Raw genomic sequence first — 21,678 nt, forward strand, 5'->3', positions numbered from 1 at the left:
AGAGAAGTCAATTTTTTATAGTGTTTAACAAGAATATTAAAAAAAAAAACATTCTGTTGCTGAAAATTAAACTCTGTTTGTGAATATGTGTTTTTTAGTATTTCTAATCAGTTTGTCAGTTGTTTTGACAGTCTGGCTAGCATAACAAAAGTGTTCAAGCCAGGCAGAGGACACTGCTTTCTGATAGCACTGTCGAATGTCATGAAAACTACATGACAGAGCGCAGCAAGAATCTGTAGAAGATGGACAGCACTAAAATAATCTGTTCCAGTGGCCGCACTGTTCAGTTGTTTTCTGCTCTATCTTAACGCCATGTTCTTGACATTGTGGAAGGAAATTGAATAGCCCATTAAGATCTACTCTAGTTCTTAGAATTTTCTTTTTGTAAAACATTGCAGTGTTAAAATTCTGTTAGAACACATACTAAACACCTTTAGCGCCCATAAAAAACAAAGTACCTTCACATTAATGGATGATAGTGTCAACAAAATTGTTGAGGAAATGTGTATTTGATACATATGCATAGATTTTCTAGTCTATAAAACTTTCCTAGTTGTATCTAATGTCCACACTTTTTTGCAGTGTAAAGTATTGAACTTTGGGCCTCTACTTCTACTTCACACTCATAGCCCATTCCTTCAAAATCACTCTGCTTTAGCCCACAATTCATTGAGAGGATATGGGTTATAATTTCCATTAGACCATGATTATCAGGAAGTTGCTTTTATTTCTGTGCATAATTGACTGTAAACGGAGAAGTTTGAACTGGTTTGTAGATTGTAGAAAGTATTGTTTCCATTTTTTTTTTATTTTTGAGATTATAATGTAATAACACTTTCCCTTTCCTTTACTCCCTTCAAGACCCTCCCATATTCCTCCTTTTTCTGCGTATGGATTAAAACTTACTTTATTCAGAAAAAAATCTTATTATATACTCCAAACCCAGCCTATTTTGTATGTTTTTTTTCCAGATAATTTTGACTGGGACAAGTATTTGAAAGAGACTGATTCTGTAAGTGCACCTTCAGAATACTTCAGACAGGTATGCCAAAATTCTCCTGAGACTTTATACAGTACTGTATAGCATTAACTTGTGGAAGGGTATCTGTGTAGTTTCAGGATTCTGGTAGTATGAGGAGAAGGTGGGATTATGTTTGTGCCACTCAAAACCAAATGTCCTATTTGCAGTTATTTTGTTTGATATACTAAGCCCTTAAAATTGCCCATGTAGAGTGAAAGACAGAAATAGCAAATACAAGAAATGTGATAAACCTGGACTGAGAAAGCTTATGGAACAGATGCTATATAAGATTATTAGAACGAGAAGAAAGAAATATCCAAAATAATTTAAGTATCAAGATATGGCACAGAGTCGCTGGAGTGCAAGGTGGATAGAGGCACTCTGGGATCAAGGGTAAAGGTGTGTAGGGGTGTTTGAAGTGTGCTGAAGAGTTTAACTTTATCATAGACTTTGATATGACTTCTAGTTTGCTCATTTCAAGGGGAATAGCTTAATGGGATTCTTAAATTTTAAAGTCTTTCAGGATGCATTTGATAGTCCATATTTGGGTTTCTTGGATATGCAGATGAGTGAGACTAGTGATAGCCAGCATTTTTATACTGCATGTCAGTCAAAAGGGAAACTCGGCCTTGAGCCTTGTAACACTGATATCATTCACCTGCTCTGACTCTACCTACAAAACATCTCCTAAGTATTTTGGTAACATAATTTGCCATCTGTTTTTCTTATAGTGCATGCATTTTAACACAGTGTCATTTATATATAGTCTAAGACTCCACCAACTAATGAATTCCAAGTTGGTATGAAATTGGAAGCCCGTGACCCTCGCAATATCGGTTCAGTGTGTGTTGCTTCTGTTATTGCAACTACTGGTGCCAGATTACGTTTACGACTGGATGGTAGTGACAATAAGAATGATTTTTGGAGACTTGTTGATTCATCAGACATACAGCCTGTTGGGACATGTGAACAGGCAGGAGATTTACTTCAACCTCCACTGGGTAAGGATAAACACTTCTTGAAATACCATAGTCTTACTAGTAAGCTATTTACTACAGGTGGCTTGAAATGTCCTTTTAAATATCACTTAGGCCTTCTTATAAGTATATGGTCAGGGAGTTACTGTAGAGGATATATGATTGGAGAGGAACTCGGTACCGATGTCACTTGTATACATACTGCACAAGTGTGCTAAAGGACTCATTTTGAACAAATGTTAGAGTAATCTTCAAATTTAAAATACCAAAAGAAGCTCACTTACATTCTGCATGTGAATTCAGAAACTCTCCTAGAGAAGAAGCCTGTAATAGTTCATATGAGTGACACACCTCTTGATACTTTACATTGAGCCATTCAACACTTTCAGTATGAGGATGAGGATAGGAAGAATGTGGGCTTCTACATTATGAGAGGAGAATAAGAATCAGTACTTTTTAGTTATTGAGACAGTTCTTTCATTCCTAACCATTAGACACCGAGGAACCTAGTTACTGTTAGGCATAGAAAAAGATGAGAGAATGGAAATTTTAGCAGAGGGTTAAGTTTAAGCACATGTAGTGTTTGGTTGGGCCATGCATTTAAAATGTGAAAAGGTTATGACATATTTTGGAAGAAAATCTTTTTAGAACAGAGGAATATCTGTATAATCTGTAGAAAATAAGTGATTAGTTTATTTGGTCATCATTGTTCATTCCCAGTGAATTTCAAATGTTAGTTTTCATGTTTTTTACAATGCTTAAAATAAGAAATGTAAAACTCGGGTTGGGGATTTAGCTTAGTGGTAGAGTGCTTGCCTAGCAAGCACAAGGCCCTGGGTTCGGTCCTCAGCTCCAGAAAAGAAAAAAAAAGAAATGTAAAACTCAGAATGAATTTTCCTTATTAGTGACATATTTCCCAAGACCCACTAATACGGAATACTAGAATAATTACTTTAACAAATTTGTTAATTAAAATGATTTAGTTTAAGGGCTGGGGTGTAGCCCAGTGATAAGAGCACATACTTAGCATTCAGAAAGAAATGTATCAATTCTTATTAACAAAGATTATTTTAAAGTAATTTTAAAGGGATACAGTGAAGCTTAGTGGCAAGGTGCTTGCCTAGCAGCCCCCTTTCATTGTTTTTTTAAACCAGTCAGAGGTAGGTTTGTTTTTTCTTTCTTTCTTTTTCCTTTCTTTTTTTTTTTTTTTTTTTTTTTTTTTGAGACTGGATCTCAGTAATTTAGCTCAGGTTGGCCTTGAACTATTGATCCTCTTGCTTCAGCTTCCCAAGTATTGAGATTACAGATATGTGCCACTACACAAAGTGTACATTTTAATTTTTCCTTCTTTTTCTTTTACACTTATTTATTGGTGTGCGTGTATGTGTACACACACACACACACACATCACAGAACACATGTGAAGGCCTGAGTACAACTTGGGGAAATCTCTTGTCTTCCTTGTACCATAACTGTTCTAGGTATCGAACTCAGGTGGTCAGGCTTGGCAGTAAGCATTGGGTAACAACCATTCCATCCATTTCCACTATCACCATCTATTTTCCTGGTTATATCTGGGGAATTTCAGTAAAAGTTTATTTGAGGATGACTTGGTCTGTCTTAACATTTTTGTATATGTTGACTGTTTTTAGCTCTGTTGCTAATGATTCACTTGCACCCTTATGTTAGTAAATGTATCTACTGTATTATTATGGCCTGTCCCCAACATAAGTGTGTTTGTTGGCAAACCCTAGTCAATGGCTTCTCTAAAATGAAAGTTTCTGGTTCCACTTTGACATCGTGGTCAGACATCAGAGTGATGGCTGTAGCTACAAGAAGATTGATCTCCTTTTACTCAAGTCCTTAGAAAGTCATTCTCTGAAGAGGATATGTGACTATAACCTGTTTGTTCTCTATTACCATAGTTTCACATGATATCTAATTTGTGAAACAGGGTACAGAATGAATGTTTCATCCTGGCCCATGTTCTTACTACGGACACTAACTGGATCTGAACTGGCCCCTGCAGTGTTCTTTAAGAAGGTAAGAAAAGCATTACAACAAATTTCTGTCCCCCATAACATGATTTTAATTTTTTTAATGTGACTGCTTAATATGTCGTCTTTTCCTGTATGGAAAAAGTTTTGTTTTGTTTTGTTTTAAATTGCAGGTTGGCAAATACTAAGTTAGTTTGTTAGACCACTATAACAAAGTGGAGTAGCTTACATAATAAAAAATGTTTCCCACAGTTTGGAAGCTAGAACAAGAGTTATGGTGCTTTGAAGGCTGGTTTATAGTTGTCCATCTTCTTGTGTCCTTTTATGGCCTCTACTCTGTGTGTGCACACCTACTGAGTCTCTTCCTCTTATTACACCACCCCAGTCAAATTGGATTAAGGGTCTGTTTTCGAATGTATTCATATTGGTAGTACTTCAACAGAAATTTGTGTTAGAAGAGACACCACTCAGTTCATTATAGCAACTATAGTTCCTGTGAGCCATGAGTCTAACAGTCCTGTCACATACAGAAATACTGTTTTGCTCTGGTTCTTTCTGATCTCTGGCTTTTAGAATCTTCCTGCGTTTCTTTTCTACAATGATTCCTGAGCCTTGAGGTGATAACATGGTGTGATATGGTTATCCCATTCATAACTGAGAACATTTATTCTCTGCACAATGACCAGTTGATTAACAGTTTCTTTTTAGTACAGAAGCTTTTTAAATTTCATAAAGTCAAAATTGTTCATTGCTGTATTTATTCCTGGATGACTAGAGCCCTATTCAGAAAGTCCTTACCCAATACTGAAGTGTATTTCCTACTTTTTCTTCTAGAAGTTTTAGATCTATCATTGAGATCTATGATTCATTTGGCATTGATTTGTGTGCAGGTTAAAAGAGAAGAATCAAATTTCCTTCTATATGTATATAGCTAGATTTCTCAATACAATTTGTTTAAATAGCTATCTTTTCTCTAGGGTATGTTTTTGGTGTCTGTCAGAAATCAGGGAGTTGTATGTGTAATTATACCTGGCTCTTCAGTGCTCTTCCATTGATCACTGTGTCTGCTTTTGTTCTGATGCCATGCTGGTTTTACTACTATGGCTCTACAGTGTAACTTGAAATCAGCAATAGTGACACCCCCCACCAGTGTTTTTTTTTTCATTGTTCAGGATTGTTTTGCCTATCTCTAGGGTATTATTTTGGGCTTCAATGTGAATTTTAAGATTGATTTTTCAGTTTCTGTACAAAATGTTTTTGGAATATTGGAGATTACACTGAATCTGTAGATTGTTTTTGGTAGGATAACCATTTTCATATTAACACTACCATTCCATGTGCATAGGAGGTCTCCCCTTCTTGTGTCATCTTCAATTTTTTTCTCCAATGTTTTAAAATTTTTACTGTAGATGGCTAGATTTATTTAAGCATCACATCAGTTCTGGAGGTTGGAAGTCAGACATGAAGGTGCAGATAAGACTTCTTCTAATTCTTCCTACGTTTCCCAGCATGGTCTTTCTGGTCATCATGCTCAGAGGCTCTGGAAACAGAACCTGGGAATGCTGTGCTGACTGGGCCCTCAGCTTCAGATTGCTCTGGAGGAGTCACCATGAAGATTCCAAAGTCTAATCCCTGGGTTGGTACCATTATTCAGGGAGTAGGAACAAGCCTATGGTCATGTGTTGTAAGTATTTTCTCTGACTAAAAATACCCCTTCCCTCAAGGGAAGGAGACTTATATGTGTGATGATGTGAGCAAAAGTAACAAACTCCTGAAACTTACAAGGTTCACAAGGTCAAAGTTCTACTAACAGTAAACAATTGCTGGTGACTGAGCTGTCTGCAAGTGACTTGTAAGAACATTGTAAAACTCCAGGGAATGAGTTGTTGAGAGTCACCACCATGCTAGAGTAGTCTTTTATGTGATACAGTTACCTTTCATTCATCTGTGTAATAATGTAGTAATCACCTGCAAATAATCCCTCATCCATGCACCTGAAGGAACCCCAATAAACTCACTGGTTCACCAAGCCAGACTTGGGTTTCTGTCATTGTCAGTGCTTATCTTGGGTGAACAGACACTTGTTCGTATCTCCCAGGAAAAATCAGACCACAAGTACAAAAAAATCAGGTCTGGATTTCCACATCCTGGAAAGTAAGAACCAAAACTCCCATTACAATCACCAAATGCCAAAGTGCTCTGTCAGAGTCTCTTCAATTATCCCACAATTAGCCAACAACTGCTTGCATCATTATTTGTATGAAAGCACAGCAACCTAACCATTTTCCAAAGTTCATCATGTTCTAGGGACAGGCCACCACTAAAGCCACAGCTGGCTCCACTTGGCACTGACAACTGAGGAGGAATTTTTAATGAATTTGACAGAGAAAGAACACCTATGAAGAAATCAATTGGCCTTTTTTCTCTACCTGGTTTCAGGTTTTAAAAATCTGAATTGGTTTCAGCAAGTTTCTTCACTGAGTGTACAGAAACAAAACACCAGCAAGCCATCAGACTCTTCAATGAAAATGTATTTAACCTTAAACAGAATGTACACATCATGCAAATGAAGCATCACATGATCACAATGGTGCTGTGAGGTACAATGAAGCTCAATGAAATGGACACTTAGCAAAATAAAGCTTTAAGAATAATGGCCAGCTATTTTTTTTTTTTTAGATGTCAGACCATGCTATCATCTGTGTGCTTGTCATAAAAGATATATCTCCTTTGATATTCATCAAGGCCAATGGCACAACATTCTTAGAGGTATGCATTTTATTTAGACTATGTCACATAAACATACATAGCTTCTGAGACTAATATATTCTTAAACTGTACCAGCTTTAAAAGTACAGAACAAGATCACTACTGAGATTTGTTTATATCTCCTGGTTGTAAATCTCAAAATTAAGGATCTTTTCAAATGGTTTAAGGTACAAGTCAAAACAAAAAGCTCCAAAGAAAATGTTCTTTTAATAGTAAAGCTACATTTCACCACAAGAAATGAAAAATTTTAATATGGCATTAATGGCATAAAATACATGGAGTTATACATTCTAGTGTCATTTTCCCCGTTCAGACTTTTTAATGTTAAAGTCTATTAAAGTGACATACTGGGACCAACTGGGGCCCCCTTTCAAAGCACTGTGACTTTTTTTATTACAGTTAAGCAAACATAGGAAGGAGAAAAAAAAAGAAAGAAAGAAACTTCCAAGATCCAGGAGACAAAGAACAAAACCATGAAAACAACCACCTGCAGGAGACTTGATTCATTCTGCTGAAAAGCCATTCAATGGTTTGGAGTGACAATTCGGAGATTTTAAAGGTGTGACAGGAAAGAGTCCTTGCTAGATTCAGTTGCCCATGTATGCATAAGGGGAATATGCATAAGGGGGAAAGAAATAATTGCCACTATTTAATTATTTATTCCACCAAACTTAATGCCCAAACAAGTAATGTGGGATAATGCTCTGCAGGTGATGAGGCTTAATAATAAAAATAAACAGAAACTGAGAGGGAGAGAAAATGGCTAGATTTCTCCCCCACCAAAAACAAAACAACAACAACAACAACAAAACAGGGATATAAGCAGCCCAGGTTGAGTACATGTTTAACTAGATGTGGATAAATAGAAGATTTGTATAGGAAGAGATAGCTAATGTATATGTGCTCCAACTCTGGGAATGCCAGGGTCCTAAAGTGCGGTTCCCAGGCAGCATCTCGCAGGTTACATTAGAGAAGGACGAAGAAGTGCTTTAGCAGCAGCTGAAGCTCATAGATAGACCCATAAAATGAAACTTTGCTAAAGCCCAACAAGGCCAAGATCTCAAGGTTTCTACCAAGAGAGGCCAGTGCTTGCCAAACTACCTAGGAATACAGTTACACTCTGGTCTAGTAATTTGGAATCCAGCGGTTAAGGGCGAAAGAAGCTTCTTCAGGTGGCTAGCAGCTCAGATTTAACACCGACAGCTTCATGGGTGATCCAAACACCACCTGTGTCAATTCAAAAGCAAAACCAGGTAAGATCAAGGCAGAAACCAAGTATTTTGCACTCTTCCTTGGCTAATACAGTATTTCTCAACAGAAAGAGAAGCAGTTTCTACAGAATCATTTTTTTAGTAGGGTCAAATGTTCCTCATATGGGACTTCTCTAAAATCAGCAGATGTTTTGAGATTTTTCTGCCCTTGAGCGAAGAACAGTTCTCCACTGAGGAAGTAGGGCTGGTGCAGTTTTAGGAAGGATGAAGGAGGGAAGAATGGGATACTCCAAGCCACCAAGACTGTTCTTGTACCCAAACCTAAAGGTGTTTAATGTCTCAAGCACTATGGCAATAAACCACCTTTGGTTTAGAAGGATTTGGGAACTAGTCTAAATCTCATGAGAATACATAAGCAATGTGAATAAAGTGATTCAGTCAAGATTGTTTTTTTCTTTTAGGACATTTAATTCAGCTAAGATGTGGGAAAAATATTAAGAGCCTTGAACCTGTTGTGCATAATGAGTTTACTGGATATTGAGGTAAGTGAATTGGATGGAAGTTAATTAAATCAAGGTATACTAACAGCAAAAGAAACCTCTTAATGAATACTAAGCCATGCAACTGTCAAGAAGACAGAATCCTCAGGTGAATTCGTGTTTTCAGTGTTCTAGAAAGCAGCCACTCTTTCAGAAGTTCAAGATCATTCCAGTCTACATAGTGAGTTCAAGGCCAACCTAATCTACGTGAGACCCTCTCTCAAAATATTAAAAGTGGCCTGTCATGTACTTCCTCTCCTGTGTCAAAGGGTTCCAGGGCCTCTGAAGAGAACTGACTGAAAGAGGTTCTAGAGCTCATTGTCTATACTGTAGACTCTATAGGCAAGGATTGAGGTCAGGTGGAAATCAGTATACAAAATAGAACTTTGTGGCCTTCCCGCTCTATTACTCTATTTGATTAAAAAATTAGACTAAATCAGTTTAGGCATCAAATTTCTGTTAGAATACAGCACCATACAGTTTAGGCATCAAATTTCTGTTAGAAAGAGTCTACAATGACAGAAGGGCTGGGAAAAGGCTCAGTAGGTAAAAGTGCTTGCTGTGCAGGAATCAGTGTGAGTACAGATCCCCAGCACGCACACAGAAGAGGTACACGGCCACAGGCACCTGTAATCACAGGGTGGGGTGGGGTGGGGCAGGAGGATTGCTGCAGCTCAGTGTTCAGATAGCCTAGCCAAAACAGATGACCTCCAGGTTTAGTGACAGACCCCGTCTCAAAGGAATAAGGTAGAGAAGAATAGATGATACCTGTGCACACTCAAGCAGACACCATACACACACACACACACACACACACACACACACACACACACAACCCCCCAAAATTTAAAATAAAATGACAGGAGCAATAGGAATTACTAACTTCTCCAAGGATTTGATTATAGACCCTAATTATGTTTGCACCGTTCAAAAATAAGTCCCATCAGCTAGAGAAATGGCTCAGTGGATAAGAGTGCTTACTGCTCTTGCACAGGACCTTAATTTGATTCCCAGTACTCATATCAGGAAACTTACAACTGCTTGTAACTCCAGATCCAGGGGGAATATGATGCCTCTGGCCTCAGAGGCCTTTCTTTGCTCCTTTGTATATGCACACAAACTTAAATTTATTTTTAAAATCCTAAATTGAAATCAATCAAATGTGAAATATAAGTGTACACAATTGTACATATAACTGATGCATATAAATGCATATACCTGATAAAGACTCTCACATGAGTGTGACTGGTGTTGTTCAGTAGTAGAATATGAGCTTAGTATGTAAAGCACAGAGGGCGAGGGGAGAAAAGGAGAGAATGAGAGACTCCAGAGATCAAAATGACAGACAGCAATCACACAAGAGTGAGCATCAGAGTGCCAGTGAGAACAAAAGCACTTTGACAACCAAAGAGCTCAGGACACACAAATCAAGTTCTTTCTGCTCTCCCCTCAGCTATGACCCCAAACAGATGTCTGCTTGTGAAGACTCCCGAATAGGTCAGCAAAAGAGCTGACCATTTGCTCATCACTCAGTCTGTATGAGTGATTATAGGTAGAGGATGGGAAGTCGCTGAAGGAGACTCAGAGGAGAGGTTCACTCTGGTAGAACTACCCTCAGCATCCTCTCCTGCTGCGGGCCTCAGGAATATCATAAGAACTCAGCTGGTTATGGCAAAGTCACTACCTGGAGGGATCAGGGAATTCCTCCAGAGGAAGCCAAATCCCAAGGAGCTTTTGGTGTTACTTGGCTTGTTATATATCAGCTGTATTCTGTTATGAAAATCATGTGTGCCTTCATAGTTTTCCCAATTGACTTTTCCCTAAGAAGGGCTAACAGTGTGGACTGATCACTCTCTGGACATACACATTCTAGGTATTTGGAGAACAGCCTTAGGAAAGGCTTTCTCTGGAATCAGATTCTCCCTTGGCCACTTTCAAGGACTAGCAGTAATAACAGTCCACATGCAAGTCTCCTGATTTAAGACAAATTCCACAAGGAGACACCACCTAGGTCAGGTGGACGTTAAATAATAGCTTTACACAATTCAGCTCGGACCCTCCTTTCTTACAGCCTTACCAACTTTATAGACCACTAACTCCTTACCTAACCACTTCTAGGAATATTTAGATAACCTTCTGCGCTGACAGCTATGCTCAGCCAGAACCCCAGTTCAAGCTTCCCTGTAATTATCATTAGCAGCATCCGGCCAGGTCCATCCCCAGATGGAGGAAAGTACCTTATCAGAGATACCTCTGTACTCTCTAAGAACAGACTTAAGCATCCGGGCTACCTGTTTGAGAAGGCCTGGCGGATGTGCCAATTAAGCCTTACTTCCTCTTTTCCCAAACCTTACCACCAGTTCCAGATCTCCCTTTAACTATCATCAGGGGCACCTAGCTGTACACAGGTTGCCTAGCGACTGAGCACACTTTCCCCCACCCTGCAGAAAAATGGCAGATAGCTTGGACAGATAGGAGCTACAGGAAAAAAGAAGACAGTTTTATTTTCTCCAATTGACCTAGCAACTTATAAATTCTTAACACTTTCTACCAACCACGTTTAAGATTATAGTTGAGCACATAAGAGCCCTCTTCTTAGATATTACCTGAATTTAGCCTTTAGTTAATTCATTTCCCCATTGGTCACTTCCCTTTGGGGTTGCAAGTGATAATTAACGGTTATTGGCTCCCTGTGTGATTCTTATCACCCCTCCATTTGACCTTGGAAGCCTGGTTTTGCACTGCTAAGGGAATACTGCTTGTAATTGTATATATGCCGGGACTCCCAGGGCACAAGACAGAGAAGAGAAAAGAGAATGGAAGAACTAGATGGGTAAGAACTTGAGAGGAACGAACTGAGATGGGGAAGAACTAGACTGAAGGGCTAGGAGAGAGGACAAAAAGAACGAGATGGAAGATGAGGAAGAGCCAGATGGGGAAGAACAAGATGAGGAAGAGCCAGATGAGAGAGAAGGAGACGGGAGAGGAGCTGATAGGGGAAAGAACTAGATAGATGAGAACCTAGAAGGGACAGAACTAGATGAAGGAATTAAGATAGAACCTAGAGGGGACAGTAGTAGACAAATATAGAGAAATCAAGCAAGGAAGGAGCTAGGCATGAGAGCAGAATAGAAGCTGTGTAGAGAGAGAACTAACACAGAATAATAATAAAGTGTATGAACTAAGGAGTTTCCTGTACATAGATTCATTTCTTTTCATCAAAGATTAATTATCAGCTGGTTGTAGATTCTTCCCGGACCCTGGGAGGGGACTATCGAGGGGCTGGACCCCCATAGTCCCTGATACTCTCCTGGCCTCTAAAAAAGATGCTACCTGAAATACATTGGCCATCAAACCTTCCCAACCTTCCTACCCACAGCTCCAAACAACAAGGACAACATGAGTAGAACACTACATTAGGGAGTCACCTATAAAGGAATTACTTAGAATCCTTCTCAATTTCAGTGTGTGCCGCAATCAAAATCCATGTTTGTAATTTTCAAATAAAATCAGTTGTCCAAGAGGCTGCATGGCACTTATCTGATCTTTACAAATCTCAGTTGGGGAATTATAGATTTAGAGTATCATTAAAAGACTGTACCTTTTATTAGAGGAAGGCTGTCTTTGTCAACAGAAGGTGTTCAGAGTTGTTTCTTGCCCGGGACTGTTAAATCCTTCGATGAGGTTTTTGTTACAGTCATCAAGGCTGAGATTTTCACTCGATTTCTTGGGGAATGTGGGGGGGCCAGTAAAATCTAAGATATCTTGAAGTGCCCGGGCATTACCAGTTCCATTTTGGTCCAGAGACATCCCAGGAATCATTTCACTCACTGGTGAAAACTCTGGGATGGAGATAAGCTCTTCTTTGGAAACAGGACTAGAAGAGATGAGGGAGACAGAGGAGAGACAGAGAGCAGAGAGAACATGAGAATGAAACACGGTATGTTAATGTACCTCCGTCTTTTCTTTTTTTTCAAGACAGGGTTTCTCTGCGTAACAGTCCTGGCTGGCCTCAAACTCACAGAGATCCCCCTGCCTCTCCCTCCTGAGCACTGGGATTAAAGGTGTGCACCACGGTCACTGCCCGGCACTTCCCTCTTTTTGTGTGGTTTTGCTATACTGCTCTTATGGAAAAGAGAGTTAAGAAAACAGCAGGTATGTTCACATCTGGGAAGCAGGGGTCCCTGCAGATGAGAACAAAGGAAGCAGATGGGCAGGGCAGTGAAGGGAGAGCTCAGTGCCTGAGGGTTGAAAGGAAAAAATCTACAGGCACCACCACATTACTGCAGAGAAGCAATGCCCTCCCGCAGCTTTTAGGCTGGGACATTCCAAGAGCAAGTAAGGGCTGCAAGTTCCAAGTGAGCTGAACAGGGCCCTAATTTGCCCTGGGGCTCCTGGTGCTGCCCTTCCAGCAGTGCTGTCTGTGGTGAGCTGCTTTTCCTGGAGCTGGCTTCAGGTTCCTGTCCCCTGTAAAATGAGAAGAGTTCTTTCTTCCTCCCATCACTCCTTTGAGACGTGAAGGAACCATGCTGAGAAGAGTTGATGCAGGGCCACATGAAGCATGTGCCTAGTTAAGGTTAGGGAATGGGAACATGGAACCTACTCTCACCCTAGGCAACCTCATACCCAGCTGAGGCTTGCTTTTTCTTTATTTCCTTTCCCTAGAGATGGGACATTTCACTGCTGCCGTCTGCTTTAGGTAGAGCAAAGGAGCATATCCAGGTCCTGAAGACTAGCAGGCTAAGAATTAAGGACCTGTCCCAGGAAGACTCTTAACATATAGAGTAAGGCTGATGTCAGGCTCTTCTTCCTTCATGAGATCTTAGAGAAGAATCTAGAAAAACCCGTAGATTTGTAGAAGCTCAAAGGATCCACTTCCCTTACCCCTGAGCCAAGCTAAGGCACCCTAACTGACCTAACATCTTTGATTATCTGGGCAAGCTGCCTTATTAAGTATGAACATCTGGCTCCACCTACAGCTTTCCCCATCATTCCCCTTATTTCAACTCAAGAACACAGAGAAAATCTGGGCATGGTGGCACATACCTATAATATCGTCACTTAGGGAAATTAAAAGTTCAAGGTCAATGTGAGGTACATAGTGATTTTGAGGCCAGCCTGAGCTACATGAAACTCTGTCTGAAAAACACACTACTACCACTATCAACAACAATAAAGAACACAAGTAAGAGAATACCACCATAAGCTTACATGTGGCTCCAGTAGTAACCTTTCTCTAAAGGAGAATTCAGTATATAAAGCCCATTCACTTTTATGAATCTTGGCCAAAGGCGCCATGTCTTGCCCCCCAAACATAAACTAAAGCACACTTGGCTCAATATGGGTGTGTTAACCGTTCTGATTACCTCTGTTTTTCTCTGCTGGGAGCAGAATGGCACCAGTTAGGGGAAGGCTGTGACATGATGTTGGGGGGATGGGAATATCCAGTTGAGGGTTGGTGGGGATCCCTACTATCAGTCTATACAGGATTTTCTCTGCTGGTGATAGGACTTTGCAGCTTAGATGTTCATGTGTTTAGTTAAAGCCCAATGTGGATGAATAGGATATTAATGATCAGTGTGTGTCATAGGTTGCTCCTATCTGCTCAGATAAAGCAGAGGGTTCATGGCTGATGAGAAAAGGGTAAGCTCTTAACAGGTAGGAGTTCTGGTAGAACTTCTATAAAATACTGTCATACTCTCCTGGCTTGGAGAGCTAGCCCTTACTCTAACACCTCTACCTCAATCACAAGCAAATTAGCTCTTTTTATCACAGATTAATTTGCCACATGATGTCAACGGCAAACATACCAGTTTAAGAATACCTTAGGGTTTTAGTGACTGAGAACAAATTAGTTCTTCATTTGGGTCTTTAACAACAAACTTTCCCCCATCATTCTGTGGCAAACCTTGTTAGCAGCCCAGGCTGCTGTTGAACTCTTGGTTCTCCAGTCTTAGCCTCCAAAGTGCTTGGATTACAAGCATCTGCCATCAGTCTCAGCATTAAATTAAAAGTTTACTTAAATGTGAGACTTTGTGGACACAGGAGAACCCCGTTGGTGGTCAGGCTAGACCTCCTTTACCTGCAGGTGCACCTACTTCCCAGCTTCAGAGGACTGGCTAGTCGAAGATCCACAGCTGCTGTCCTTTCTTCCAACAATTTCTCTTAACTGACAGGAGCCATTATGGCCACAGCTACTCCTGCATCATCCAACCTGCAGTGCCTTGCCTACACTGAATGACTGATATATATCACTATATATAGTGATACAAATGATGTCCTGGTGGAAAAGGACAGGAGAATGAGAACACATCCTTACTTAATGCCTTCCCTCACTCTACAGTCCTCCTGTAAATCACATGCCACGAAACCCTGTCTCCCGGATGCCAAACTCAAGACACTTACATTACACCAGTGACAGCTTCCCTGTATCAACAAAACCTGCCTTGAGGTGATTTCACTATGGACAGGGAAGATGAGTGAAGGGATCAAGTAAGAAAAGGTATATTGTAAGGAAACTAAAAGAAATGAAAAAGGTGGGGAAAGTGGGGAAATGGAACAATTGGCAGTGACTAGCAAAGAGATCAAAATTAAATGCAAAATAAATGAACATACCTCACATCCATGGATTGAACTTCTTCAGTTGAATCATCCAGACTGTTTGATTTCCCATCAAGGCCCTCCAGATGAACAGGTGCCCCAACTGGTTTAAGACCATGGGAGAAAATGTCTCGGGGGAAGGTTTCCAGAGCAGCATGCTCTGAGCCATTTAGTTCCTGGCAGGTGTTCAATCCATTGATTTCTGATAAAGAACACAAAGTCTTCAGATGAATCAAAAATTTCAAAATTGATAAAGTAGCAGGAAGCACATAACAAGGCAATTATTTTCATACTTTCTTTCACTAGTAACACAATGGTTTTTTTTTTTGTTGTTGTTTTGTTTGTGGAAAGAACTGCCAATAACACCATGCAATTAGCTTCACAAAGGAGAAGAGAATATGATCTCATTATCAGTGTCTGCAGAGCCTCAGTTTAAGAGATAGACCAGGTCTTAATAATACCTGATGTACAGTCAAGGTCCCTGGAGAGCATCCTGGGCCACACAACAATTAGAGAAGGTGAGGAAGGCAGTGGTTTCCCAAATGCAGCCAGTAACCCTTATGCTGGAAAGATGTCTCAGGAGGCAAAGCTGCCAGCAGCCACTGCCTTGGGACCTAGCTACACTACCCTGGCCCCCAGCCCCAGCAGGAAGGTTCACTAGTCCTCATCACCTAAAGGACCCAAACACCAGACCTCACACTCACCTATTTTGTTGGGGACAACTGGTTTCGTCTTATTTTCCACATCTGCCACAGGCTGAATCTCCACTTTGGGGTCTTCCTTCTAGAAAAAAGTAGAAGGTGGATGACTAAGAAAGAATGGGGAAAGGAGAAAACAAGAAAAAGTATCCAATAAAAAATAACTATAAAATGAAATAAAAGTTAAAAGTCAATCAATGGCAGTGACTGGAGAAGAAATTAGGAAGGTGATGAAGGTTGAAATATTGACATTACAAAGAAAAACACTTTTTTTAAAAAAGATTTATCTATTTATTATGTATACAGCATGTATGACTGCAGGCCAGAAGAGGGCATCAGATCTCATTATAGATGGTTGTGAGCCACCATGTGGTTGCTGGGAATTGAACTCAGGACCTCTGGAAGAGCAGTCAGTGCTCTTAACCTCTGAGCCATCTCTCCAGCCCAAGAAAAACACTTTTTTAAAAGCACCAGGGAGTATTCAGAGCCCCTCTGGAACATAGCAGGAAGCGGTTCTTGGATGCTCTGTGTTTCTCTTCATTATTGTTACGTCACGTTTCTCATCAAACTACTACTCTAGGAGTATCTTTTACTTTCTTTATCTCTGAAATGTCTCTTTCCTTTAAAGTCTCAGTTCTTTCCTGAGCCTTGTCTTACACAGAAGAGGAGAAATGTACCTTTTCTAGACAGTTGTCTCAAACCTTCAACGTCACTAAATGGATGCTGTCCTTCTCCCCTCGTGACGTAGTGGCTATCTGAATTCTTACCTTCACTTCTAGAGATGCATCACTCTTCCTTGTTCTCTTCATGATTTCATCTATTCTCTGTGTTGGGGGGAGGTGTAAGAGAATGAAACAATTGTAAGGATAAACTAAGTAAATTAAGTAAGAATAAAATGTTTAAAAAGTTGGCTCCATATACAATTTCCTATTTCTCAGAAAATATGTCAAAGATAACTGAGCAGATGGAAAGGTTTCCCATTGGTTCTGCACAAGTCTTCCACTGCTACAAACAAGGTCAAAGGAGTGCACTAATACAGATCTAGAATTAACATACAGTTTGTATACTAGCTTTCTTCTCCTCCATAAATCAACAAATTTTCACTTGCCATTCAAGAGGACTGCTATAGAAAGCTATGTTGACCAGTAGCTCAGGAAGGACCACAGATCCCTGATCTCCTAGACCTACAGCACTACAAAGCCCACCCTGGGCGCAGGACACCACAGAAGCAGCTCTTTATAACCAGTCTCCTTAAACCAAACTTGATATGTAAGTCATGACGTTTAAAAGGGATAACTATTTCAATGAAAAGATAAACACGGTTAAATTCGATTCAGATAGCAAGTCCTGACTATATGCTATTTACAAAGTATGCTCATAAAAATATACAGTTTCAAAGAAAAAATATGGAAAAAGATTTACCATCAAGACATAAATCATAAAAAAGCTGCCAAAGGAGACTTTAAGGAATATTATGAGATCACTAGGCATGTTGGCCCATGCCTTTAGTCCCAATACCTGGGAGGCAGAGACAAGCAGATCTCTGAGTTTGAGGGCAGCCTGATCTACAGAGCGAGTTCCAGGACAGCCAGTGCTACAAAGAGAAACATCATCTCCAAAAGCAAACAAACAAAAAGAACTGAAAAGGGAATTTTATGTCAATTCAAAAAGAAAATGTAACTATCTGATATGTATATTCAAGTAACATAGGGCTTTAACATACATTTTTTTTCTCTCTCTTGTGTGTGTGTGTGTGTGTGTGTGTGTGTGTGTAACAAAACTGACAGAAATGAAAGGCAAGATGGAACAATTCAAAATCACAAAAAGAGCTCCATTGATTTCCGGGCTGAGGGCTGAACAAATTGCCTTATATGTGATAAACAAGCACTCTTCCCACTAACGGAGCTTCCTAATCACTCCTTTCTCAGTGACCAATAGAACGTGATAGCAAAACCCATACTAAAGCTCTAGACTGGATCCCTGCCTGTGCCTTGGCTCCTGCGATCCCTCACCTCTTACCTTCTTCCTCTCCAGTCGCTCCTGCTCAATCTGCAGCATGATCTGTTCTCTCTCTAGACGCATCTGCTGAGCTGCCTCCTGTGCTTTTCCTTCTCCTGCTTCTTTCTGAAAGAAACGGGCCAACCAAGAGTTAGGCCTCACACATGGGGAAGGTCTCTGTGTCCGTGGGCAGGCCAGGAAATGTGCACATCGACAGACAATTCCAGAATTGAATCCCCCCGAGGAGCAGTGTTCCACAGTAAGGAGTAGTGTTGGTAAGTGACTTGTCCAGTTTCCTCACTCCTCGGGGAGAAAATTCTAAGTCACGAGCTTTAGCCTCTCAAAGGCACTGAGTCATATTCAGTCACTTTCTCCCATACCAGATTCATGGGATTTTTTTTTCTCTCAAATAAACCAGTGGCACCCAAATTCTTATTCCAGTGTCTACCTCTAATAGAGAAATCCAAGCTCATATGGCACACATTAATAACTCCACTTTATTTCATATAAGTTATATTTAATAACCAGCACAGGGAATTTAGGAAAAACCTTCAAGTTATTATTATGAGTCATTCAAATTGAACAAATTTTGCCCAATATCAACTAAGGCCATTGAAAAACAAGAAAAGTCTGAGCCCTCAGACTGTACCTGCTTTTCAATCACGGCTTTTTCTTGTTTTTCCTTTTCTTGCTTCTCTTTGGCCACCAGCTCGTCCTCAGCTTTCTGTTTTGCCTTCTCTCCTGCCTTTCTCTTCTCTTCTTCCTGTTGCTTCTTTTCCTCTTCTTGCTTACGGGCTTCTTCTAGACGCAGCCTTTCCTCTTCTGCCTTCCTTTTCAATTCTTTTTCTAGCCTTTTGAGAACAAAAGCACTGTTAGAGGAAGACACACTCCAAAGGCAAACTACCAACAGACCATGTGCTGACCATAGCAAGTAAAACTCAACATGTTCACACACACGCATACACACAGACAGAGACAGACAGGCAGGCAGGCAGGCAGACACACAGACACACACATGAGAGAGAGAGAGAGAGAGAGAGAGAGAGAGAGAGAGAGAGAGAGAGAGAGAGAGAGAGATTGAGAGAGAGAGAGATAGCGCAAGTGAGTGAGAGTGAGAGAGACTGAGAGTGTTTTAGTAACATCCTTATGGTCCTAAATTTCCTTAACCCTCATTATCACTGAAAACATAAATTCCTTCCCACATACCTACCAGCCTCTGCTTATCCTTTTCCTCGGTGCATCCAACGGCAATTCCATTCTCTTACTGAAAAGATTCCCTCTTACATCCACTTTACTTCCTTTGAAAGTAGTTAAAAACTAGCACAAAAAAAAAAATCTGGCTGCCCATGTGAAACCAAGTATTTCACAATTTTCAACTATGAACCTTCTCCCTTTAAGAACAATTTCATCCTTTCCCACCAGCCCTCTACCAAGGCCACCCAAGCCCACCACATTTGTCATTGTCACTAAGCTACCTCTACACTCCAGTTTCTCTTTGAATAGTAGAAATCTTTTGTCTTTTACTAATCTTCTTCTAGCGTTCACCAAACCTGGGAGCAGTTCTGTCATCCTCTTGATCCTTGTTATCATACCCATCCAAGCCCAGTCCTCCTTCCCTACCAAGTAGAAAGTGTTATCATTATTCAGTAGTTAATGGATATCCCTTGTCTTGGTCATTGGCCACTGGGAAGAGTCTTCATCTAATGCCCTCCATCTCTGTCCCTCACTGTCATAGTTTGCCCACACCAGTCATGTGCTGAGCCTTGAACTGCTTAGTCTTGTGGATGAATATGTGGGCTTCACTGTTCACTATTCCTATGTGTTTTAAGTTTTCATTTACAAAGCTTCATCTTCACCATCAATCTTCAATCTGATCTTAGCCCATCCTTCTACCTCTTTGGTGACCTTCCCTGGTGAGCACTGTACAAACAACTTCTACCCTATTCTTTCCCTCAGGATCTCCCCCATGCCTCCGGGTCCCCACCTGAGAATTTCAGTGATGACACTGGGGCTATTCTGTTCCCCAATTCCCAGCCTGGGTGGTCGTTAGGATCACTCATGCCCTTCTTTGCCTTCCCAGGCTGCCTAGAGAAAGGCACAAACAAAGCTGATTGATCTTGTGCTCCTTAGTCTCAGCTGATGTAATTTTAGTCTCATCCCTTGGATTCTATATGGACAATCACTTTTTTGTCAACCTTTATCATTATTTTAGTTGACAGTATTACCACTACTTTACAGAGAAAATTGCTTCTTAAAATTCACTCACTGATTCACTCACTGTATTATGACTGGGAACGTTCCCTGCCTATTCTGATTAATATGCAAAGGGCTGTAAATACGACTACCACTTAGGCAATAAATTCTGCCACCCCTCATTGCTCTTACTTCTTTTGCTGGTTCCCATTCCTTCCTATGCCAGTTTTGCCCTTCTATATACAATTTTGCACGGGATTCAAAAATACTCAGTTCTCAGGCATCCCAATTCATCCTCTTAAATTCTCTCCCACCTGCCTTCTGCTTATGACTACCCTCTTACCTCTTTCAGGATGCTTCATGTCTTTACACCCGTCTTCTCAATAATTTGTCTCCAAAAATCTGTTCATTGCTTAAACCCCGAACAAATATAGTCTTTCCTAAGGCTTAATATGTCTTACAATAGCCTGACAACACTGAATTTTCTTCCATGAGGCCCTCACAGCCTTGGCCACTAGAGGTGGTACTGTCCTGTCTTCCTCCTGCCTCCACCTTACCTTGCTGCCACACATTGGAAGGCCAGTGCCTGCCCTAGCTTGCACCCAGACCACCTGCCAGCTAGAGACTTAGCCAGCCAGAAGCCAGGTATGAACAGCACTGTAGATGTCTGCCTGCAGTTTCAGGCCTGTGCTGTCATTTGGACAATGACTTCAGGTTGGCTATGTGGCCTGGTCATGATAAGCTTTACTCAAATATTCTTTGATATGGGCCTCTAACAGCCATTTCAGCTTCTGATGTAATCTATTTTGTAATACCAGGAGGTTCTCCTGTTTGCTAGTCTCTGCAAATGTCTTCCCCAGACTGAATCTAGGGTATCAGTTTGCTTGCCCCAACTCCAAGAATCTCACTGTATATCTTGGGCCATCCCCAAGTCTAGAGACTGGGATTGCTATGTGGGCTTCTGAGAGAGCTCTGATATCCTGATATCACAGCCATGTGGAACTGAACAAGCTTTTTGCTCTCTTAGGGATTAGCTGCCAAAACACCTAATAATCCCTTTCCTTAAAGATCTCCCAGATCCCTGATTTGGACAGTGTTTCCGTCAACAGCAGGTAACAATAACTGGGCTTTCACAGGTGACAATAACTGGGCTTTCCAGAGTTTAGCACAAGTATCTTTATTTTTTGCTACATTCTCTCAATTGGTAATCACATTTCTGTGACTTTAACTATTGAAACTAAACAAAACAGATGTGAGGATGATCCTATTCCAAGAGATGTCCGCTGTGTTCCAGCCTCAGGCTGTCTGGTACTTTCCTTTCTCACCTCACACGTGGCACTATCAAAGCTTCACATTCTGGCAAGAGAGAGGAAAACTGATTTGGGGTTAAATGTATTTATTCAGTTTCACCTAGGCCATAGGCTTCTGTTTTATTTCCAACTACCTGTGTGTTCTGCAGGCACCTATGTTTATTTGAAATCAGAGAGTTAATTTTTAGCTTTTCAGACTGATTTTTTCGCCTTTCCATGGTCTCTTATTAGGTATGCCATCATCTTAAATACTTCAAATCAAATCTTAACATCTCCTCCTAATCGGTCCCTTTCTTTTTACTTGTATAAATCTGTATACTCCCTTTTCTCTTGCCTTCACCATGAAATTGTAGCGCTTGAGCCCA

General features: G+C 40.6%; 1 protein-coding gene and 1 long non-coding RNA gene across 7 annotated transcripts in view; one reads left to right on the top strand and one right to left on the bottom strand.

Moving 5' to 3' along the window:
* The first annotated feature begins 846 nt into the window (after positions 1-846).
* LOC114695809 lies at positions 847-4,036 on the top strand. The gene is made up of 3 exons (XR_003734920.2): positions 847-1,042; positions 1,788-2,022; positions 3,953-4,036. It is a non-coding gene; the product is annotated as an uncharacterized LOC114695809 (long non-coding RNA).
* Positions 4,037-6,508: 2,472 nt separating this feature from the next.
* The window catches only part of Map7d2 (MAP7 domain containing 2), a 124,140-nt gene continuing 108,970 nt past the window's right edge, over positions 6,509-21,678 (bottom strand). For all 6 annotated transcript variants that reach the window (XM_028873237.1, XM_028873236.1, XM_028873232.1 and 3 more), the window contains 7 exons: positions 18,460-18,661; positions 17,832-17,936; positions 16,580-16,636; positions 15,819-15,897; positions 15,130-15,316; positions 12,116-12,391; positions 6,509-7,991 (listed from right to left, as the gene is read on the bottom strand). In XM_028873237.1, coding sequence (XP_028729070.1) covers positions 12,142-12,391; positions 15,130-15,316; positions 15,819-15,897; positions 16,580-16,636; positions 17,832-17,936; positions 18,460-18,661 — 880 coding nt within the window. In that variant the 3' untranslated portion in view covers positions 6,509-7,991; positions 12,116-12,141. The remainder of the gene's footprint in view (positions 7,992-12,115; positions 12,392-15,129; positions 15,317-15,818; positions 15,898-16,579; positions 16,637-17,831; positions 17,937-18,459; positions 18,662-21,678) is intronic.

The sequence above is a fragment of the Peromyscus leucopus genome, chromosome X, assembly GCF_004664715.2.
Source record: "Peromyscus leucopus breed LL Stock chromosome X, UCI_PerLeu_2.1, whole genome shotgun sequence".
Taxonomy (NCBI): Eukaryota; Metazoa; Chordata; class Mammalia; order Rodentia; family Cricetidae; genus Peromyscus; species Peromyscus leucopus.